Source organism: Charadrius vociferus, unplaced genomic scaffold, assembly GCF_000708025.1.
Source record: "Charadrius vociferus isolate BGI_N301 unplaced genomic scaffold, ASM70802v2 scaffold257, whole genome shotgun sequence".
NCBI lineage: Eukaryota > Metazoa > Chordata > Aves > Charadriiformes > Charadriidae > Charadrius > Charadrius vociferus.
In genome coordinates this window covers 1787055-1810991 of record NW_009649473.1, presented here as the reverse complement: position 1 = coordinate 1810991, position 23937 = coordinate 1787055, and the positions used below count along the sequence as shown (strand labels likewise).

General features: G+C 40.8%; 1 protein-coding gene across 1 annotated transcript in view; it reads right to left on the bottom strand.

The window, feature by feature from the left end:
* The window catches only part of LOC104290720 (netrin-4-like), a 52257-nt gene that overhangs the window by 26114 nt on the left and 2206 nt on the right, over positions 1 to 23937 (bottom strand). Inside the window, exons 2-3 of the mRNA XM_009889864.1 lie at positions 18683 to 19224; positions 5189 to 5452 (exon numbers count right to left, since the gene is read on the bottom strand). Of these exons, the coding sequence (XP_009888166.1) occupies positions 5189 to 5452; positions 18683 to 19224 (806 nt within the window). The remainder of the gene's footprint in view (positions 1 to 5188; positions 5453 to 18682; positions 19225 to 23937) is intronic.

Genomic DNA, 23937 nt, shown 5'->3' with positions numbered 1-23937 from the left:
TTGTCATCTTCTTTATTATCTCTGAATACAAATACCTGAAACTGTCTCATCCACCTGCATGTTCCCACAATGGTTCTTGTGAAATGCTTCGGTCCACTGTGGGTAGCAAAGGTGTCAGCGACACCACTTTCTTTTCATGTAGTTCATGTAATTCATGACTATTTTTTCTCCATAATTTATATGATCTCCTTCTGTGTTTTCAGATCATTATGGCTAGAACTTGAAGTCCATATTCAGTTTTAATTTTTGGAGAAAAAATCAGCATAGGGAGGTCTTTCTAGAATTTATTCTGATTGCGATCTAGAAGCTCTTGTGATCTTTTTTTTTTTTTTAACATTCCTGATGCTACTCACATAGCTGATATACACTGGCTAACTTTTTCCTAAACAAAACCTTCTCTTTTGGTTTCCAGCTGCAATAGAGAGCACCTCCTGCATCTCTGAGTGCTGGATGTCATGCGGACTGGCACAGTGTGGATCAGATAGTGTGAAAACTTAGCTGGGGATTATCAGTAGAACTGCAGAAGGTATTTGAAGTGAAGGTGATATTTGCAAGAGATACGACAGCCAAGTCACCTAGAAAGTTGCTGTAGAAAAACAAGTTTTACCTTATGTAACCTCCATTATGCCAAACAAGGAATCTTACTTAGGACCAGATCCCGCTCCCTTTGAAGTAAGTGGAAAATTTTCCATTTGCTTCATTGTGGAGGATCAGACCCACAGGGAGTCTAGTTTGTCTCTGTAAACAGGATAAAGAACCAAAAGAAACATCCGAGGCAACTTGTAAGAATTTCCTGGCAGTGTAGGTACCAATAATTAACAAGTAAAAAAACCCTAATGCTTTATATGAAAACATTTTAATCCACATTTGCTTTCCTCTGTCCACACTTACTTCTCATGCACTAGAAAGAGAATTGTGAAATGTTTGGCAAATAGAAAGGACTTTGGTCTAAATTCTGTGTTCCGTCCATGTGCGCTTTCTGCTTTGTAAACTTTGTATGTTCTAGAAGCAGCCCTGGACTCAGCTAAAATGTGTTGCCAAAGAACATCCTAAACCTGACAGTTCTTACTAACTTTGTTGGAGCTTAATAAAGAATTAATTTATTGTAGAGCAACACATAACTTCGTACATCTTGCAACAGCCATACCGGGGACAGGATTACGTTTCATTGCATCCAATGGTAGAAGAAGACTGGATGTATTCAGGTGGCCAGGTCCTGGCAGTTCTTTCCCTTAGAATGTCATATTAATGCCCTCCATTTAAAAGAAAATTCTCTGTAGTTTCTGTGGCAAAATGCAATCTCAGTAATTTCCCTCACTGACACAAGAACTACTTGTAAGAGTTTGAATAATACAGGCCGTGAAATTCAGAAAGGAGAATTTTGTCCTCAGCTATCATAAGAAGCTATTTAAGTTGGGTATGACATCTCTGTGTCTCCTTTTTTTGGTCCGAGGAAAGGAAATAGAAAACAAGAAAACATCGCTGTCAATAGCAACACATCCCAAATTCAAGATATATTTGTCCGGAAGTTTCTTGCCTATTGTTTACAGCTTTCATCTTAATTTCTCAAAGTTTTTTCCCTGTCTGACATGACATTCTCAATAGTTAATAAGGGAAGTGTGATCTGGATAAATGGTGTTGAAGTGGGTGCATGATGTGTTTAAAAAAAAAGCCATATTGAAAGAGTAATTATTACTGTTTAGCTGCCAAAATAAGAAGTCAAAGGATATTTCCATGTGATCCTGTGGAAGTCTACTTTGAACCTTGCTGTACTCAGTATTTTCACAAATGACATATAACCAGAGAGAACATGCATGAAACTACCTAGGATTTCAAGCTGTGAGGAATGATATACCATTTGGAGGTCGGTTTTACAGTTTGCGGTTTTCTTGTATCCGTTTGTTTCTAACACTCTGTGGCATCTGTGACATTCCTTCTCAGAGAGCTGCATTTCTTATTGGCAGCCTCAGTGGAGAAGCCGGAAGCGGAATGGATTGTCATGACTGAACTGACAGATCCACACATAAATTGATCATTGACAGATCTTCTAGTAGTCATAGATCATCTGGTCCCTCCAAAATGGTATTGAAAAGTGTTGGTTCAAAAGCATCAAGAAATTTGCTTTAGTTTTCTCCATTATTTAGCCTTTAGTATCGGTCTAGCAGTGTTAGAAGTATTATAAATGGAACAGATTTCTTTCAAGAATAAGAAGAGCAGACTTGCAAGTTAGCACAGTTATGTCTCTTCCAAGACCTAAGTGCAGAATGATCTCAGTTTTTGGGCCTGTCCCATGGCAAACAGTTACAGTTGTTTTCTACATGGACTTGCTTTGGTTTTTGTTAACTACAGAAAATAAAGACATACTAGGAGGACTCTGAACTCTTAAGAGACTGAAACTCCTATTACTTAAGCCTTCCTGTGGAGGTCTGTATTTTTTCCAGCATTTTATTTAATTAATTGACAGCAGCCCAGGAAACATGAAGCTGCTCTGCCTTCATGCTGTGATATCATGCACACTAGCCACATTAAAAACTGTGTGTCTTGAGATTTGCTCTGCCCATGTGTTCATTAAATATTAGATGTGGCCATTGAAATGAATCAGATATTATTTCTGGACATGAAGGGTTTGTTTCTAACATCTCTTTTCCCCATCTTGTTTTAGTCACCTTGTGACTGAAAGTAGAGCACTTTCCCCATCTCTGCCAAGAACCTGCAAGATGACAAAGATTTTTGTTGCAATGTAGTTTGGCTGATATGAATTGTATCATTGTTGTTCACCACTCAACAACAAAAGCCTTTTCCTTCTGCATATAGGCAAGGAGATTACCATATTGTAAGATGCAAAGTTACACATTTATATAAACTTCCTCATGTTAGCTATGTAAACCAAATCCTGAGATCTGTACCTGTGTGAACTCTCCCTTCACCACTACAATATCATCATTAGTAAGTATTAGATAAAATGTAAGAGGATCCAGTAACCTGTCTCTTCCAGGAGCGGATTCTCATTGCGTATTTGAGAAAGAGCTGGGGTGTAATGATGAAAGCACAGAAAAGAGGAGCAAAATAGCATGATCATCTTTACTCTAGACTTGTATGACCTGGGAGTAGAATTTGAAATTTTGACCACTTGAGGCTTCATACTTCTCTGGTTAGTACAAAAAACCCAAAATCTAACGAAGGATATGGTAAGAACCTTCCAATCATATCTGCAGAATGAGGATCAACTGCTCTCCATGATCACTGGGGGAGAGGGCACAGGAAGGAATCACCTGAATTTGCAGCAGAGATTATTTAGGCAGGCACTAAAGAAGAGCTTTCAAAATGTCAAAGTGGGCACAACTACTGAGGGTTGCTATTGAATCTCCTTCAACAGAGACTTTCAAAAACTAGCTAAACAAGCACTCAGTAGTGAATGGCTTAGGTATGCTTGATCATACCTTTATGCGAGGACTCAGACACTTATGGTCTTTTCCAGCCCTCATCTAGGATTCTAGAGCTAGTTAAAGCTCTGGAAGGCTTTTCTTACTTTTCTCACTGCTGCATTTGAATCCCTGCGTAGGCAAAGACTTGCTAATATCTGTGCCTGTGTGAATGATGTGATGCGTCCACCCTCTTGTCTCCTGGGACATGAGTCACTCATGAAGTGCATTTCGTCAAAACTATTTCAACTTCTGCCCCATGAAGTCATTGATGGCACAAAAAGATTCTATTCCCTTGTGACTAGTGGGAAAAAAAAAAATCCAGTCATAGTTTACAACAGTTATGCCAGTAATATACACAATATTGTGTTTTCCTTTTCTGATGGGCAGAGTGTTTATTCTTCTACCAGCTGTATTCACTTAGCATGTTATTCATGTATTTGTTTTCACTATGTGTATATTTAACAGTTTGCAATAGACAGGATGTACTCTTTAAAAATCTTTTCTTCCTTTTTTTTAAGTGAGTCTATATTTATAGTTAAGTGAATCTGATAATATCACCTAGTGCTACAATACTGTCACTGAATCTTAGATTTATACCACAGATGGGACTGATTCACAAATGATTTTGCAAATATTGTGAACCTCATACAGTCCTAATTATGTTATAATATCTATCTCTGAACCTAGAAAAGTTGAAAGGAAGACAACGAATACACATTCCAGAAGAAAATAAACCAAAATGTCAAGTGTACCATATATCTAAAGGGACAGAAATTAGCTGAGGATGTATTTCTTGAGTCTATTATGTCAGAGTGCACCAGGGACTAAAGTTCTAAGGGTTATTTTGGTTTTCAAAACCCATTACAGAGACAGACAGCCTTCTGGAACCAGTGGAGCCATTGACGGGGTTAAAGTGGCTTGAATTCTGTCTGTGATCTATGGGTTTAGATGTACCTGGATATTTGGTTAGCATCATTTCCCCGTGACTGTTTTTACAGTTCTTCTATATAATACTTGCAGCTAAGTAAAAAGGAGACAGCAGTCATTCCCCTTGAATCACAACTTCTGAGTATGCATGCAAACACAACTCACATCTTCTGCACATCCAGGGTCAAGAAGAAAAAAGCCTGAACAGGCGCACCTAGTCACAGTATTGTAGAATAATTTTTCTACAAGGTTTGACTTTAAAAAAAAATTCTAACTTATTTTAAGCTGAATGGGTAAAAGAGGGGTGGAGTGGAAATTATTTCCACATCCTGAACACTTGCTGCTATGTAGTGAAAGTAACAAAAACACAGAAGGCTGAAAACCTGAAAGTAAAGGCTGAAACCCTCAGTATGGCAGAACTGCTCATGTCTCACGAACTCAGAAAATCTGAAGTTCTGGTCAGGGCAGTCTTTACATCGAAGAGATTAGTTCAGTTCTGTGCAGGCATATGGGTAGGAGATGTCATTCACTATATTTGGGGTTGGATCTCTTTTCCAATTACAAAGCCCCTTCACAATTTATAAGTATGTTGAGATCCAGAGTTTTCAGAAGGACCCATCTCTTACAATGCAATTAATACACATGGAACTGCAGCAAGGGTTATAGGAAACCTTTTCCCAGAGTGGTTTGGGTTTCACTAATGTGGACTGACAGTGCTGCCCTTTTTTAGATAGGCTTAGGGAGGCTTGGACAGGATCATACACAAAATGTAGAGTTAGGCTGAGAAGCACAAGCAGGTAACAAGTCTAGTAAGTTAGTGCATGCCTAGAACTCACCACATTCTCCATGACTCCCGTCCTGTTGGCAAGCTCGCATTCCTCTGCGTGCCCATTGCAAAAGCAGCTTCCCCGGATGATCAGGTCATAAATAGCATAGTGGGCAAATCTCTGAGGTTTCTCTACCAATCCCGAACCATGGCATGGACATTCCTGTCTTTTTAATAAAAGGAGGCGGAGGTTGGTGAGTTTCAGGAGATCTTGAGCCTCAGGACTATAGGGGTCTTCGATCTTGTTAGCCGGACTTAAGGCACGATAAATCACCTGAAAGACAGAAGATACACATCCAAGAATATATATAGGACTCTGCATACATAGCAAACATCCCAAGGTGATGTTCAGGAGAAAGCAATCGTTCCTACTTAGAATACTCTGCATAAGCAGTTTTGGGGCTGTGACTGATCCCAGAACATCACAGCTGAGTTTCCACCAGCTGACCAAGCCACAGCAAGTGTCAGTGTACCTGCTTTCATCCCATCTCAGATGTGAGATAGGAAACACCTTATTTTAAACATCTCTGCCTGGGGTTAGTGAGCCCTGTCACTTCTTGCAGATCAGCCGATATGTGGTAATTTGTCAAAAGCGCCAGTTACTTCCTTGTGTTTCTGAGCCAACTGACAACAGTGTGACTCAGAGAAATCCAAGGTTTATTGGCATAAATGCAGTATTAATGCCATCCAAGTTTCTCAAAGCATTTTAGGAACATGGCTTTAGCATGAGTTCTAGAGTGCGGTAAACTAAGGCACTAAGGGGATCGGTGAAAGAGGTGGAAACTGTGATCAGACTTTTGGCTTGGTCACTTGAACTATGTGCTAGAAAACACAGCTTGGCTTAGGGTGAGTAGGCATTGAGAGAACCCTGTCTTCAAACAAAGCCAGCCGGTTTATTCATTAGCACATTAGCAGACGTAGCTACACTGCAATGAGCTCGTAGGACCAAAGGCGCTTTGTGCCTACTGGCTGTCAGCGGGTTGTTACTCTTCTGTCACAGCTTTTATGCTGTTTGATAGTTGTCCAGAGCAGCAACAGTTTGGTTTTGAGTATCACAGTTCTAATTTGTTGTTTAACAGTGACTAAAGGGACGTGGTATTTTAGCTCATGCACCACTCTACTGTTCTGTATGTCTCAGGGTGTGTTTGTTTCTGTTGCTTTTGGGGAGAGATTGACAACGGAGGGCTGCACCTTAGTCCATGCTATTGAGCTAGAGAGCTGGTTGTGTTCGTTCCCAGGCTTGGATGTCCTCTATGGATATGCTAACTCCATTTTGAGAGCTATTTTCTCCTCTGGTTGAGTTTTTCCATTATAGCAGAGGGACTTGCCCTTGGGGTTCTTTGGCCCTGCTTTATAAGTGGTGACAGTGCCTGTCTGACTAACTCCATTAGTGGAGTGAAAGCTTTGTTTCCATAGGGATTCCCTCTTTCTCTCTCTCTGTTTTTCTTTTTCTTTCTTTCTAGTGAACCAACCAATTTAAATACTTGCAGCACGTAAAATACTTTTGCTCCTATTTGCTTACAGGAGCCAGCAAAGAGCTTGTGGTACATGCCTGGAAGAAAATTCTGTTGCATGTTGATGGCACATGGGGAGATAAACCCCCTTAAACTAACCAAATCAGCTGCCAGGCTTGGCACAGAGCTACACCTGGCAGTACCACAGCAAAGGCAGTGGTACACTTCCCACCTGTCCGTAGCATTTTCTGTATGGTTAGCTCTGTTACTTTGTCTTTTAATTCCCTTCTCTTATACTGTCAGCTACTTACAAAGCTGCAAACAGCCCTGTTTGGTGAGATCAGATGTGCCCGTGTTTCCTCCTTTGATAGAGCTATGGGCAAATTGCCCAGGCTGTGCAATGCAGGTGCCCACATTCCCCTGACCAATGAAGCCATGACAAAATAGTCCAGGACTTTACACTCCAATGTCTACATTCCCCCGGTCAATGGAACCAGAAGGAAATGGCCCATTCTGTTTTGTCCGGGTGCCCAGCATTCCCCTCATTGATAGACTCACAGAAGAAAACCCAAATCCCTGGCCAGTTCCCCTAATCCAGGGTGGTCTGATCCTTTTAGTGGAAACCAGTTTTATGAACCCTCTCTCCTTCTTCCCATTCCCCTGTGGACCACAAAGAGGTGGAGTAGTTTCTTAGAGTCCTGAGGACCTGGTCACGTACAAATGCACACATCTTCCTCCCACATAGTCAATTAATCTAAGACCAACACAGTGAACTGGGTAGAACTGCAGAGCCTGCTAAGCTCAGAGATCTCAAAGCAGGGTTAAAAACTAAGTACTGAGATATAAATGGTTAAAAGTCCTTGTGAAACTGTTTTAAATGGGCATAAAACAGAGGAACCAAGGGTTCAGTTACTGGTTTTTATAAGCTTTAGTCTCACAATTAGCTCTCTTGTTGATGGCTTCTCTAATATATATGCTTAGTAAAAAATAATATCTCCTTTCAAGGTAACTCTCCAGAGGATGCCTAACAGATCACTGGCTTGAGAACATAAATGCTAGAGGTACTTTGCTCCAGGACAAGACATCGGAAAAAAGGTAATCAATATGTCAATTGCTTTTGCAAGATCTGCACTGATCCTGCCAGTGACCTCCTTATACAAGGCTGGGCAAGAGGCTTAATGTCTCTTCCCAGTGGTGAACAGCTATGGATCTCCTCACAGGAGACAGGGAGGAAGGGTGAATGAGGTGAAGAACAAGAGTTTTTACTGGGCCTCTCTGAAGGAAATGACTAGATAATTGCCAAAGTGTTTCTTTTTACTCCGTGTCTCTGGCATTATACTTCTAGTTGATGACCATAGTCTGGCATTGTGCTATGTTAACTGTGAAGGAAGTCTTGTGTATTGTATTGCACTACTAGAAACCTATTTTGTATACAGTATGATAAATTTAAAGAGATGGATTAATGTTTTGGGATCTCCAGTCAATTATCCATTCTCCCCATATCTCAATTGGCATCCAGATAGCACTGAGTTCTTTAGGCAAAAGAACAGCTGTTGAGTGCTCTTCTCTCAGCATAGGGCCATTTGCTTTCACGAAGCTATATTGTTTTTTGTTTCTTTGCTTGACAGCTTGGAAAAAGGTTGCGTTCCCTGTGGGTTTATTGTTTTGCAAATGTTTTCATTTCTGGCCTTGCATCTCTTGAGGGGAGTTGCTTTGGCATTTTCCATGTCCCCTTAGAACTCTGAACATTATTTGTGAGTAGAGATGTCAATAGCTTGGGTGTCCCATAGGGATTGTGGCATCCTGTTAAGAAAGAACAGTATTCCATTCCAGTTGAGGTACAAGTGTTTGCTTGTATGATTAATTCATGACACATTTCTGTCTGGAATAAACCCAGTGATGAGACTGGATTTGTTTGTCCTTATCTCTCCCAAGGCAAGACTTGTTAAGTGTTAAAGATCTGATTTGGGTGACATAACACTAGTGAAGTCTTTTGGGAGTGGCATTTATATGTTCTTGGATTCAACAACCACTAAGGAATTAGCCTTCCTTAACTTTGTAAAAGTCAAAGATATTGAGGACTTACTTAAACAAAGACATTTTGTATCAGCAGAGTCAAAGCAGGTATGTTGTGCCTATCTAAGTACATTTAGGTGAGCTGCATTTTGCACAGAGGTAGCACAGATTTATTTCATATTTAAATCAGCTTAGCAGCATTATTTCATATATGCATAAAACTGGAAAATGGAATTTTCCTCTCTCTTCCCTTCTGGAGGACACATTCTCCTTGAAATATTGGTCATTAGAACCCTCGAGCACAAGGAAGAGTATAATGTAATCACCATCTCTTGGCTTATTTTTGATTGGATGTTTCTTCTCACTTTAAAGTGCCAGTTATAAGATCTTCCTTAACATATGTGTTGCCCTACTGTCAAGAGCAATATGTTACAATCCATAAGTTATACTTATTAGTCTACTATGTGTACTGATTCAAATAATTGTGGAATGAATTTTTAAAACAAATCACCTGACGTGCCCTGCATTATTTTTCCATAAATGCAAAATTAACCTAAAAAAACAAACCAACAAAACCACAAACCAACAAAAAACCAAACCAAATCACTGAACTTTTTTCTGTACTAAAAATACATAATTATATTTTAAATGAATGTATTTGGGTTTATGGTTCCCTAAGAAAAAATGAATCCTAAATTAGGAGACAGATTGGTGGTGGTTGTATATATGGGTTGATAATTTTATATCGTACAGTGAAGAATTTTATTTCTGTAAAAAAGGAAGAGATGTCACTGTGACCAAAATACAGAGTTGGGAATGCCACTATTTGTTCAAAGCCCCAGCGCAATTGTTCAGTATAATGTTAAGCAAGTAACTTAAGCCTTATGCTGTCCTGGATTGCCAGTGAATTCAGTAGGAACAGGAGAAGTCTGTTGTACGTCCTGCCTACTTTTTTTAAAAATAAGATATAGGTATTCAAGTACTTCATGGAATGGGAGGATTATTAATAAATTTATAGCTGTAAAATTCTCTGAGGATCCCTAGAGATACATATCCAATACATGCAATTTTAATAATAATAGGTAAAAGATAAGAGTTCGGCCGTCTCAACTCTTTCTGCATAAATGTTTTAAAGATTAGATTAGAAATGGATCTAAGTATTAGTGAACTCCTAGAGTCATGAGCTGTGGAAAGAGACACTCCATCTTTTCACTGTGTTATTTGTTCCTTTTTTTTCGTTCACAAGGTTTGTGTCTCTGAAACCTGTGAAGCATATTCCCTCTATACAGATAGACATTTGACTTCTGCCTTTTGCCGAAAGGCAGAACTGTGATTCATTTTTCATTTCCCAGAGATACCATGCAAATTTGCAGTTTTCCATTATATTCATGTAAAAGACATGAAGAAAGTGTAATGAAAAAGAAGTGTGTTCTTATAATTAAATGCAAGCTCTGAAGAGGGCTTCCCATGATGTTCACGATAAAGCTATTTCTCATCTAATCAAATCTCTTTCTGGTATCAAGCTCTGTGGAAGCTCTGTTCTTTTTTGCTGGAACAGACTGCTCTGAAATCTCCCAGTCATTTCTCTAAACATCGGTGTGCAGCTTTGTATACAGTACAGTAAGTGCAGTTTTCATGAAAGTAACATCTGCACATTTGCAGAAGAAAATCGGATGGTGATTAAGTCTAAGGGACATCCTAGAGAGCTTTCCATTTCCATTGAATTGGGTGGAAGTTGAGGGTATTCAGCACCTCTATGGTCTCAACCCTTTGTGGAAATACATTCTAGATCCTGAGTTTCCCTTATAATCAGGAGCTGACACTGGAGCTGAATGCTGAGTAGGACATTCATACTTATCTGCATATCTGCTATCAAGCGCATATTTGTCATTCTTATTTTCAAAAGTCAATCAGCTGCGCCTCAAAAAAATGTTCACTACCCTGTCCTCTCCTGACCTTTCTAAGAGCAAGGAAGTTTGGAGAATGCTGTAAATGTGCAAAGCTAAAAAAGGTGGCCACTGTTAGAGGATTGATTTTGCTGTACCCAAGTTGGCACAGCTTCACAGGGGGTGATGTTTTATTGTCAATCAAGAGATCATCTTCATTCTAGAGACAGTGTCTCAGATTTTTGATTTCTTGCCATATGTTTTGCTTCTCCATTCTTGATGCAGATAATTCTGTTTTCTTAACCTGATCTTCCAGCCAGTATTAGTCAGAAAAGATGTGGACACAACAAAGGTTCCCCCTTGCAAGCTCATAGCCTAAGGTCAAGGAATATGAGTCATAAATGGAGGGTAATGCCAATGCATGGCCTCCTACAAAAGAAGATCCTTATGCAGAACAAGAATTTGATATTACAAATCATCCTTAAGCTATGTTGATCATGTTGCACACAATCAGGTTAATGAGATCAGAAATGTCTGTGTGCTTATACTAGACCCATCAGAAGGAAGCTGCTATAAAAACTCTCATCAGTCCTAAATCCTCTTCGTTAAGAGGTTTTCATGTGAATTGATTTTGTTCTTAAAGGAACAGTAAACAGGTGTCTCAGATTTTTTCCCACACAGTGGCAAATATCCTCTCATGTATTTGATGGAGCCCCTTGACTAAAATTAATTCTTCCATCTTGTGGTAGAGTAGTCTTTACTATGAAGTAGTCTTTTTCCTGGTTTGAAATACAGTTCAGAGCACAAAGAAAGTCTAGCTATTCTCTTAGCTATTAGAAAGCCCGTTCTGACAATTCATGAAATAGTGTTTTTTAGTCAAGAGCCAGTGCTTTTCTGTCCTTCTGGAGAATAAAACTTAAAAGCCAGTATAAAATATGATAGTTTTTTAAAGAAATAATTGTGCATTTGATTTTTTAAATTTCTCTGATCTGGGTAAACTCAGCTACTACCAAGACAGTGTCATCTTGAATTAATTCTGTGTTTTCCAAAACAGCAAAGAGTCACTGTCCCTTCAATTTGCATTTGCTTTGAGGTTATTCCAGTAATCCAGTCAGTGTGGCATTAATATTAATATTTAGTCATTGCTGCCAATATGATGGTGGGCAAAGACTGCACAATCCAAGTTAGAGGCAGACAAATCTGAAGAGCCATGCAGACTTTTTCTCTTCCTCAAGCAAGATGTATTCTGTAGGTTCAGGTTATCCACAGACATAAATCTCTACATCTGTGTAGAAAGGCAAGGTTTGTAGGGAGAAGCAGTACCTTCTATCAAGCCGGATAATGCAGTTGGAGTACAAAATTTAGACTATTGGGCACAAAACCCCTCAGCTTGCAGTCTGTTTACAGGGAATGGACAAAATTCCTTCCATTCTACATAGCACCACCTTATGTGGGGACGTGAGAACAGTTCCTTGTTCTCGCAAAGCACAGTGTCCTTTTTCATTATGAGAAATGATACTTGCTCTGAAACGGCACAAGGAGTTCTGTGATGCAGACAGCCTGACTGGGAACTGGATTGAGAACGAGGAGACCCATTTGATTCATTCTGTTTGATGAATTGTCAGGGAAAGTTATAACAACCCATCACCATCAGTGTCAACCAATGTCAGCCAGGCTGTATTCTCATGGGAGAGCATCCATTTCTTGTAAGTGGAGCCACTTGTATCTCTAGGTCTTGGCTGGAATCTTACACATGAACAGACTTAGCTAATTATATAGTCTCACCACGACAGTGATGTGTAGACAACTGTAGAGCAAACAATTAAGTGTTCTTTTGCCTGGAGTTTGAAAATTACAATAATGAATCTCTAAGATTCATAGCATTTTAGACAAGGATTTTTTCCCAGTTGAGACTTGAAGAAAAAGTCATGGCTACAAGTCCACTAAGGTTTTATAAAACAGGGTGAGAAGAAAAATTAATTTGGTATCTGCTGCCTTGCATGTTCAGGAAATGCAGAAGCAATGCTCCAAAAAAACCTACTGTGTCTTTCTGGCTGGTTTATAAGGTTCCAAATGTCTCTGAAAGGCTCATTACAAACAAGGTCAGGGTAGGACACTTGGTGCCCTCCTGAAGTTCACTGGTCACGGATGGGAATGCTGAACTGGCCTCGTCAGTTCAAATTCCCTTCAGAGACAAATCCTTGAGCCCCTTAATTCTTCCTCCAGGGAAGCAGGGCCTGGCAGTGCTATCTGCTTGTTTACACTGCTGGTGTTAACTGCTTCCTTTCAACTTGCCTCTGCATTCTGTCTCCTCTACAGTTCAAGTTAAATGAAATGCTGAACAGACATCCCTAGTCATAACATTCGGGCACTTACCTCCACCAGTGACTAATCCCTCCTGGAATCTCTTCCGTCTGGAAGTTGGAATAACCCGAGCATCATGCAACTTTGAGAGACCAGTCCTGATGACTGTTGGACAATTCACTGCAGTGCAAGACCCTGCCCTTGCATCTTACCTACTAGGAATTCAACCTTGTGATGTGCTGAGCATGTTTCTTTTCAGTGACCCAACTGCCACATGAGATCAGACCTGTAAGAAGCCACTGAAGCCTCAGTGGTGACCTCTTGAATTATTGATGTTGCTACTTAATGAGGTATGTGTATGAGTGCGGAAGATCCTCCTTTGTTTATCAAAAGGTTTGGCATGAATATGGTAAAAGAAAAGCCTGAGAAAAGACATCAAAAAATGTAGGTTCTTGGAACAGGATCACATACATTCCACACAGAGCCCTGTCCCTGGCCTGGTTTGGTGTCTGTGTGCGCAAGTGGTCCCCCCCATGCTGTAACTGTTGCTCAGGGAGTCCCTGTGGAGAGGAAAAGGCAGCAGAGGTCTTCAGTGACAGTGCAGAGGAAAAGGCTTTCCATAGGGTTGGCTGTGCCTTCTGTCTGAACAACCTGGTGGCTTTTGAAGCAGACAAAACTGCATCCCATCGCAACATGTCTTGATCTGGCATTCACAGACTGTGTTTAGAAGAGTGATTAAAAGTCTTTTAGCTACAAAGTGAGTCCACTCATCTTTGACAAAAAGCACTGCTGGGGACTTCTGTCCCTAAAGAGGTCACCACAGGATACAAAACGGAGCATGAACAGGTCTTCTGCACAAGGCACACTTAACATGTTGCCATAGAAACCAGTTACTTAATTCAGGCATACACAATTCTTCTAGCCCCCAGTGAATTCCAGTAATGGGTTTATTATATCACACTTCATTGGTGTCATCTGTCACACAGACACTCACATAAATGAACCAGCCTTTGATTCAAACCTCCCTTCCACTAGCTAGACCCAATAGGGGAATGGTCTCCTTTTGGGTCTGGTGGTTATAAGCAGGTCAGTATTCTACCCCACTTTGCATGCTAATGTCTTTCTTTCATGCAAACATCATCTTCGATGGAGCAGAACATTTGTTTTCATTTCCCGATGTTCCGGTTTATTAAAAACGTGCTCTTAATCTCTCAGATCCTTGAGTGCACGTGCTGTCAGGATGCAGGTTGAAACATTTTGGTCCCTGTTTCCCCCATATGATGTTTGAACTGTAAGTCACACTAATGTCTGATGCAACATTGTGGTAATTTCTCCTTTTGTTTGGGCCAGAGTTTTGATTTACTTTAGCCGACCTGAAGGCTCATTTCATGAGCTATATAGTACAGTGTTTTTAAATTAGAAACATTTAAATTAGATGGATGGACAAGTAGGTAAAAAAGGTCTCAGTTACAGAATCACAGAATGGTAGGGGTTGGAAGGGACCTCTGGAGATCATCTAGTCCAAGCCCTCTGCTAAAGCAGTTCACCTGAAGCAGGTTGTGCAGGATCTTGTCCAGGCGGGTTTTGAATATCTCACAAGGAGACTCCACAACCTCTCGGGGCAGCCTGTTCCAGTGCTCTGTCACCCTCAAAATAAAAAAGTTTTTCCTCATGTTCACATGGAACTTCCTGTGTTCCAGTTTGTGCCCGTTGCCTCTTGTCCTGTTGCTGGGCACCACTGAAAAGAGTCTGGCCCCATCCTCTTGACACCCGCCCTTCAGATATTGATAAGCATTGATGAGATCCCCTCTCAGTCTTCTCTTCTCCAGGTTAAAAAGACCCAGGTCTCTCAGCCTTTCCTCATAAGAGAGATGCTCCAGTCCCCTGATCATCTTTGTAGCCCTCCGCTGGACTCTCTCCAGTAGTTCCTTGTCTTTCTTGAACTGGGAGTCCAGAACTGGACACAGTTGATGCATAAGACTAAATGCAAGCATTGCCTGTAGATGCAGTTACGGTAGATGAACAGACCTTAAAATGGTGGTGTTGGTTTTTGCTTATGATGTTATGTTGGAAGTTGGTGTTCTGAAGCTGATGAGCATAGTAGTAATTATTCTGCCTTAAGAATAGTTAAGAATGTTCTCACTTAAGAATAGGATAAGATTAGAAGCACTTGTTTCCCATTTAATATATAATTTCTGATTGTGATAGAAGTCAACAGGCAAAACATAGGGTACTTCATGGGCCAGTCAGGACTTAAGACATGCTAGTGGAGGATTTTCACTGAGAAGTGTTTGTAAGCATAGAAAGCTAGGTGTTGATTTTGTGGTGTTTCATATGGAGCAAATGATGTGTAGGCAATTGGCAGTGAATAAATCACTCTGCATCCTAGACCAGAAATCATCAATAGAGCAAGTTTGTTGCCAGAAGCATTAAGATGGGGGGACTTAGGATCTCAAATAGATAGATTCTAGCTGCAGAAGTGCTCTGGATCTGAACAGGAGTAAGGGATTTAGTAAATGCTGGAGTAAAAGAACACTGCAAAAGAGACATTAGGAAGTAATCTCCTTGCATTTCTACAGGACTTGTTCCCCAATGCATGACACCTCCTGTCTCAGCTGTACCTATCTGAGATGGAATGGAGATGTGTGACCCTGTTAGAGGTGAAAGACAAGGGATAATCTACAAGAGACAAGAAATACACCTTAACTTAGTGATACATTATGTTCTGTTGCCACATTGTCACATCACTCACCCAGATGTCTTTTGCTTCCATTCTAGTCTCCTAAAAGTTTCTCTTCTGCCAAGTTTCCCATCATGTTCCCAGGAAAAGCCTCTTTCAGTGGTCTTGGAGGACCACCAGAGTGTGCTGACTCGTGGAGATGCATCTCTGTTTATAGATGCATGTAAGTTACTACAGCTCTACCACCTTCTCCTTTCACACCTACATTCTCAGTTCTGAATGCCAGTTGACCCAAAGTCTTGCTTCATGATGTGTCGCACATGGGTTTTAAATCTTAAGTGTTTTTAGTAAGCCATCTCTTTTTTTGATTCCTTTTGTTCCCTGTTAAAAAGGAATTTGTATCTCTTCTCCAAGTGAATAGGATGACGCCCAAGAAAAACCTGAGTGTCATGCATTGGAAATTACTTCAACTCCTTCAGTAGAAAAAGCCAGTATTTATCTCAGAGCATTAATCAGCATTTAAGTTGGAATGGTTTTGATCATTTCAGAAATGTGGTCAGCTTGTGATGTGAGCTCCTCAGCAATCCAAGGCTTAGCCAGAATCAGTAACTGGATAGATCAGAGTGGAGGTGAAAGAGAAGCAGAGAACACTGCAGAAAGTAGTGGTGGGTGTTTGATCAGCTTCCTTCCAAGTCACTTGTGAGTCAGTGCTTGAGGGGATGCCCTGTTGGCATTTGTGGCATCTTTAAAATAAGATGTAAAATTGCAGTTCTGACATGCGTGGGCAAAGCTCCTGTGAGACTTGGAGTAAGAGGAGCAGTGTCACTCAGGCAGACCTGATCAAGTATCACTTTAACTAACTACACCCTGCCTGCCTTTATTTTCATTCACAAAAGAATCTGCCGTGTTGTACTGCCGACCTGAAAAGCCTGACGCTTTTGCACCCTTGCCATAGTGGCATAGCATGGATTGATTAAGAGGTCTCTGTAAAGTCTGTCCAGAACTTCAGCATCCTTTTGGGTTAATGTGCTGTGAAACGGTATTTGTCTTCTTCTCTGTTAAGTTGCCACACAGATTCCTGTGTGCTGCTTTAAAGCTTCAGCTCTCCATCCCGTGGAAGAAGTGACCTCTATATGTATTCAATTCATGTAACAGTTCATGAAAGTATTTGGGATCTGCAAGGGTGTGACCCGTAAATATATGACTGTTCTTACTATGACTATTGTTTTCTATCTTCTACTACCACAGCGCAGATTGATTAAGCATACACATTTTTATTGCAGTGCAGTTGCTGCCCAAGTTGACAGAATCATTTTGACACTTGTAATCACAAAGGCTTGCGTTGGATGAATGTTCTATTATTTGATTTTCTGCCATCCACTTCTCAGATTTGTTGTAGCAGTAACACATGGTCTTAATGATATTCCCCAGGGTTACGTTAGCACAAAAGCCAACATAGCGCAGGGCAACAGGGGATACTGCACTAGAGAAGGAAGAGTTGTTTTGCATTTAAGGCCAAGGCATTTGCCTCAGACCCTGCATTCTCTTCCTTACTCAACCAGAATTGTCCTGTTTTACCACAAAACACTTCACATTTCTGTGCTGCTCTCTCCCCATCTGTGAAACGGCAACAGGACCCTTATATGTGTGCTGAAGATCATTAAATGGATCTTGCAAAGTACTTCCAGATTTTTGATTGGAAGGCACACAAGAGTGGAAAATTGTATTAGTTGCCTAAATTCTGTATTGACGTGGCAAATTGTAATCTCCCTACAGAAGACATTTGGATGTATTTGACTTCAATGTACCATGATAACTGACCAGCAGAATTACTACTCCAGGAACAAGACAGTTTAGTAGGCAAATGATCCGCTCCAGATTTCTAATATGCAGAGACATTTCTCAGCCTGTTGCACAAAGATGAACTCAGTCTCTCCTCATTGCTGTTTCCCTGTCTCAGGTATAGTACACTAGTTTCTTTCTTCTCAGGTGCATTTTGAAGTGCACTGCTGAAACCACCGTGTTTTTGAAATCTATCTGGACCATTCACCTCACACCTGAGCTTAATTTGCAGCGAGGTATTACTGCCAAACCTGCATGATCACTTCCAGATAGGGAAACCAAGAGGATTGTGAGTTCTCTAAGGAAGAGAGAAGGAAGTGAAAGGACTCCACCCTTTGTTGTGACTATAAGTATGTCTTATAATCTCCCTTTGTGCCTTTATGTCTCCTCTATAAAACGATACCAATGATAATTACTGTCTTTCCCATCTAAACTGTTTCAAGATTGATGAATGAAAAGGGTTATAACTAAACTAAGTATCTGATTACTAAGCAGTCTTTAATATCCTTGTCAGAGGAATTTATCAGAGCAATTGTACATTTATTTTAAAAGAAATCAGAATATTCATACCAAGGGAGGGCCTTCTCCCACTGGTGAATAGTGAAACCTGGCTGCTCACTCCCGCTTCCTGCTTCTGAACGGTTTAATTTCTGGAGCTTATGGCTCAATACAATCAGAGTGGTCACCCCCAGCAGGAAAAGTTACACTAAAGTTCGGGGGATGATGTATTTAAAAGTCATCCGATCATCTAGGACTTTTTATATGGAGAAGAAATAGAAAGACCATGCTGTTCATGTCATCCTAAAGTAGGAAAACAGTTTGGATAAATCAGTCTGTACAAATGTGTATTTCCTTATGTCTATTTTGTTGGAATTCTAGTTCAGTTATTGGCATCTGCAATGTAAAATTAGGCAATGTTAATCCTATTCTGTGTAACTCCGATAAAAGAAATTTGTTAAAGCATTTCCATTCATTTTCATTGATAAATAATTTCTCTTCTTCTTCCCCTTTATTTTCTTAACATAAAGCCTTTGGGCATCCGCTACCTTTATTAATTTATATGCTCAGTATCTCTTTGAGCACAGACTCTCTGATTTTCACAGAATCATAGAATGGTTTAGGTTGGAAGGGACCTTAACAATCATCTAGTTCCAGCCCCCCTGCCGTGGGCAGGGACACCTCCCACTAGACCAGGTTGCTCAAAGCCCCATCCAGCCTGGCCTTCAACACCTCCAGGGATGGGGCAGCCACAGCTTCTCTGGGCAAAGCCGGTCTTCAGCTGTTTGACATTAAACTTAGTCCAAACTTCAGTTATTGCTTACCTCTCCTCTGGTGCAGGGCACTGCATCTGAATACCTGGAAGTGCACATGGAGCCTTCCTCAACGAGATCATCCTGGAGCCCGAAAGTTGCTGTACAGTTGACAGAGAAATACTTGTAGGGTCTCCAAGTCTGCCCATAGTCCTGGGATCTTTCCAACACCATTGCAGCTGGGCGAGGTGACTTGAACACAGCAATGACATGGGTCAGGTAGAATTCTGTTTCAAAGTCCAGTCTGATTTCTTCCCTGTGTACTCCTTGGGCAGACTGCCACCAGGAGATGGGGTTTGCAAAGAAATCGTCTGTCATGTCAGCAGGGAGATGGGAGTTATCAGGCTGGTTGGCATTGCATTTGGTGCAGCGAGGCTGCCCACAGCCATGGGAGACCTGATGGAGGAGATTCTGGTCTGGGTAGAAGCAGTACAGTTCTGTACTGTTCTGGCCACATGTGGTGAGAGTGACTGGAGTCCTCCCTGTTGCAAGGTTTCCCACCGGAGGGTTGCAAGAACGTCCATTACAGCGGAAGGCTTGTAGCCTCATGGGATCTGAAAGACAGGCAAAAGAAACAAAACTAAGTAGAATTTCTCAAATAGTTCTCAGGCTGTAACACAGGTGACCGTGCAAATGTTTGGAGTCCTCATCTGGGGACTGACATCCAAGAGGACTCCTTCTAAGGAGAGCTACTTCATCTTTTCACACAAATTTTGGAGGGAGTTTCTCAATAAATCTAGTCCTTGGTTTTGGTGCCTAACTGAGGTCTATAGAAAACTCATGCTTATGATGCTTAACTTTGATTTCTGTTGAAAATGCAATTGTGTTGGCCTATTGAATTTTATGTTTAATCACAGAAATCTTGTGTTTTCTTACTTTCACTCTTGTAAAGCTCTTTATCTGAGGACTGAATGTATTCAATGCACTCATTTTCATTGTTATCAGAAAGCAAAGTCAAACTGTAGTATACACTGTAGATACATTAAGAAGAGAGATGATTCCTGCCCAACAAATTACAAAAAATAATTACATGTACAAACTCATAGAAACCATGGCTTTCTGTAGTCACGTGTTACTGGCATAATTTTGAGGGGTGTTGAGTTTCTACTGCTCCTGTTGAGATCAGCTGGAGTTGTTAATACTTAGCAGAGCTAAAAATCAAGTCTCTCTTTTGTTTAAGTACTTAATGGAGGTAGGTGACTATATTCTGTTTGCCAAGTTTGCAAATACTGGCAGTTTTTTTTCTTATTTCTAAACATCTACTTATTTCTAAATTTAAAAAAAGTAGGGATAACTCCAAAGTCTTAATATTTTTTGGAAATCAGTAGTGTCTTGTGACACTGGAACAAAAGGTCATTTCAAAACCTTATTAGCATACTGGAGAAGACTGCTTTTCTGATGGCATACAGTGTCCTCTTTGCAACTTAACAGTCTAGAAGGAGTTAAAGACTGACCTTGCAAGGTCATAAATCTAATCCAAGAGGTCACAAGTCAGATGACTGGATGTAAGTCCTACAGGAAATGACCTTTCCAATGAAACATAGGATGACCATAAACCCTGGGTAATCTAGGAGCAGTTCAAAGGTCAACTATTAGTTCAGCATTCTAGGTCAAATTTTAAAATCCCTACTTGGTTTATATTCAGACTTTCCTCAGGCAAACTAAGTGTTAATATCAAGTTACGTCAAAGAAAAGACTCTCTGATTGAGCCATATAAAAATACTGAAATTGTAAATGTAGTCCCTCTTTCCAAAAGGAATGTTTAAGGTGAAAAAGTGTGTCCAGTGTGCACGGTTTCACCTTTTGAGTTGCTTCTGTCCTTAGTTCCTTAGTGATATTTCTGCACAGGCCAGAAGAGAAAGGTCAGAGATGGACATTGTTTTGGAAAATACCTCATAAATTTTGTTGCCTGGGTTTAGGACACAAAACGGAGTTGCTGTATGTCCACTGTATCCCATTGACCAATGGTGTGTGCCATTTTAGCTTACATACAGCCTAAGGTAGTCTTAAACTTCAGATAGCCAGGAAGCAGATCATCCAAAAATGCTCTTGACTACTCTTAGAAACAGGTGGAAGTCACCTTTAAATGAACTTGGAATTAATGTGTGTTTGCATACGCAGCTGCTGTAAGCAGCAGCCTCAAGGAAAGAGGGGGTGTCTGGAGACACAGTAGATTTCCTCCTGGTGGAGATTGTCTTCCACCAGTGGCTGGAATGGGCTAGCCAATATTTTTTTTAGTATCACAGTAGGAAACTGGCAGAGCTTAGAAGGCAGCAGTGCCTGAATTACATGTGCACCTGATAGTCCTCAGATCAAAGGAATGAAAGCTGCTCCTCCTCAGTGCCACCACCATTCCCTGCACCAGCACAGAGATGAATTTTCATGAGAGAGGAGGAGCTGCAGAAGTCAGCTGGAGAGGAAAGGAGAGAAGATGGGGATGTTTGGCTCTATCAGTTCTGTTCTTTGCTCCCCAACTTCAACTGAGCGGGTGATTCTTAGCACTACTGGAGATCCACCACCAAGCCCTCACACCATCCTGACTGGCTGATGACCATTTCAATGTGTTTTCTTTCTGATTATGAACTTCTTATTCCATCTGAGCCTCATATGGTTGCAGGGGAACACCAGGAGCTTCAGAGATTTTATCTAGGAGGTTCCTTCCAGTTTCTCTGAGACTTTTTGTCCTGAAAAAGTACTTGAGTTTCCACAAAAGCTATTTAGAGCTTCCTCCTTTTTGCAGAGCATCTGAAATTCCAAGTTTTTGGCTGCTCTGGAGGGTGAATTTCACTGAGTCATGCAGAATTCTTGAAACAAAGATAAATCTATCCTTGCAGGTCAGCAAAAATATAATGAGCTACAACTGCATGCCTCAAGAATATCTTTGCAAGTGGCGTTTAGGTTCATGTTCATGTCCAAGCTGTTTGATAAAAATTACTGGAAATAAGGAAAGCACAGCAATTTCTGTGTTTAAAGTAGATTGGATACTAACTGATTTTGCTCAGCGCTGCAGAAAGGTGTCATCTTTGCATCTTTGCAATTTAAGTGGGACTGGTCTTACAATGGAGCTTTGAACAAGCATTAGCTCTGACTAAGAGTCAGGTTACTTAGTTTTGATTAAGAATGGGTCCATGTTACACAGGCTATTGGATTATGGATAAATATACCATGTAATTAAAAGAAGTCCATCTCTATTGATGGATCTCACCACTGAAGCTTTCATAGAGGAAATGGGATGCTGGAGTTCTAAATTTAAGCAGTTATATGGGGGAAGCTTTGCAGACAACAATGTGAGAAAGTAAAAAAGGAAACATATTTTTAAAGGGAATAGTTGCTTTTTATATTTCCCATAAATGGCCTATTAGTCTTGTATTGAGATTTTCAGCTGTTTTTATCTGAACGTGGAAAAGGGAGAAAAACATGGTTGTTCTTCTGAACAACAGTCACAAGAAGGTTTATCTGCTCTGCCTGCTAATGCAGTCACATCAATAAACAGTTCCTGCCTGAACTGCTGTGTCATTAGGAAAATGGGAGAAGAACAAAGTGCAAATTAGCAGAAGGGAGTTTGAGAGAAGGAGAGAGATTGGAAAACAAAATCTGCAGTCGATTAAAAGCTTCGCATTTAAAGAAATCAATTGGCAAAACATTGCTTGGCCACAAGGATAGCGCAAGCGTGACCATCAATCACTGAATCTGTGGAAAGAACATGAAATGTTGATTCTGGACAGCGAGAGGGGACCGCTGCAGAAGAGAAACAGCAGCCAGGCGAACAAACAACTTACCCCAACTGCCAGGAGGACTCATTGAATAATTCATAAAGTACTAAACAGTTTGATTGTTCATGGGCACTGCATGTTATTATGAAGTTGATTAGCTTTTACTCCATGGAGGATGGCTTGGCTCCATAAATGGTGTGATTAATTTATTTGTTTGTTTTCTGGTCCCTCAGAGCTATGCCACAAAGTGTCAGGTCAATGGCACATGCCCGGCATGCGTTGTAACAATGGTGTTATCTGATGGTTAGGGAATCATACAGTTCGAGAGAGGTGAGGTGATACTATTGATATTCCTGGGACACCATTTCAAAGAGACATCTCTTACTGCAGAGCCTGGTAATGCACCAGAACGCTGTAGACATTAAAAACAGGTTCAATTTTTTGAAGGGTTTTTTTTCAACCTCCATTGGATACGTGACAGAAGAAAGGTCATATGGCAACTCAGTCAAAGCCTGCTGATGTGACTGGAAAGATGCCCAATATTTTCTGAGTGATTTGAATTGAAATTTTTATTCCTTTTCCATATGCAAATTTATTATTTTGTGTGTTCAAGTCTCCTACAGTGAGACAGAAGAACAAATTTCACAGTTCTGAGCAACATGTAAACACTAAAACCTTTGGCCATCTTCTGCTTTGTTTTTGATGGAGTGGTTTCACCATCTATGTCCAACCTGGATTTCACTTGTTCTAGGTCTGTTTAACTTTTTTCTTAATAACCAAAAACTTTAAAATGTTCTTTTAAAGCTAACCACTCTAGGGACATGAGTTGCTCAAGTTTTTATTAATCACACCTAGATCTTTATCCCTTAATGCTGGTTACAACAGAAGTGCTATATAACCCTTTGGTTTGTTTGGAGCCAAGACATAATAAGTTTGGCAAGTCTTCCTCCATTTATGAGTAGCCTGATATATTTCTGCACTAAAATAGCACTGATAACTGGAGCTAACGAGCCAGCCTTCATAAATACCCCAGAGGTGAAGTTCTGAATATACTGTGAAACCAAGCTGCCTCCATGACCTGACGCATGGACAGAAAAATAAGATCCCAGGTCTGGGATGTCTTCCATTGTGGCCAGTTCCAGTCTGCCTGCCTGCATCCCTTCTGGAGCAATGGTGTGCTCCAACACCTACAGCTTCATTTGCAGATGAGCTGGATAACCCCAGACCAGAGGAAACCAACCCCTGCCGATAATCAGGTGCTGCAATTGATTTTAAGCTTGGTGCTAGAAATGGCCATTTTTGACCACACCACGCCCCCTCTTGGAGGGCTGCCATCAGGAGGAGAGCTGGTCCAGACATTGCTCCCCGGGGCATAGCATCCCAGGAGAGGTCCGGGGCTGGGGCTGAAGCAAGAGCCCAAGCTGTTGTCAGTCCCAGTAACTGTCCCAACACGCAAGAGTTTTCAGACCACTGCAGAGTTTATTTGAGGGGAGTAACACCTCCACCTGCATAAAACTAGGGGAAGGATCACCCAAGTGTCACATCTCACAACAT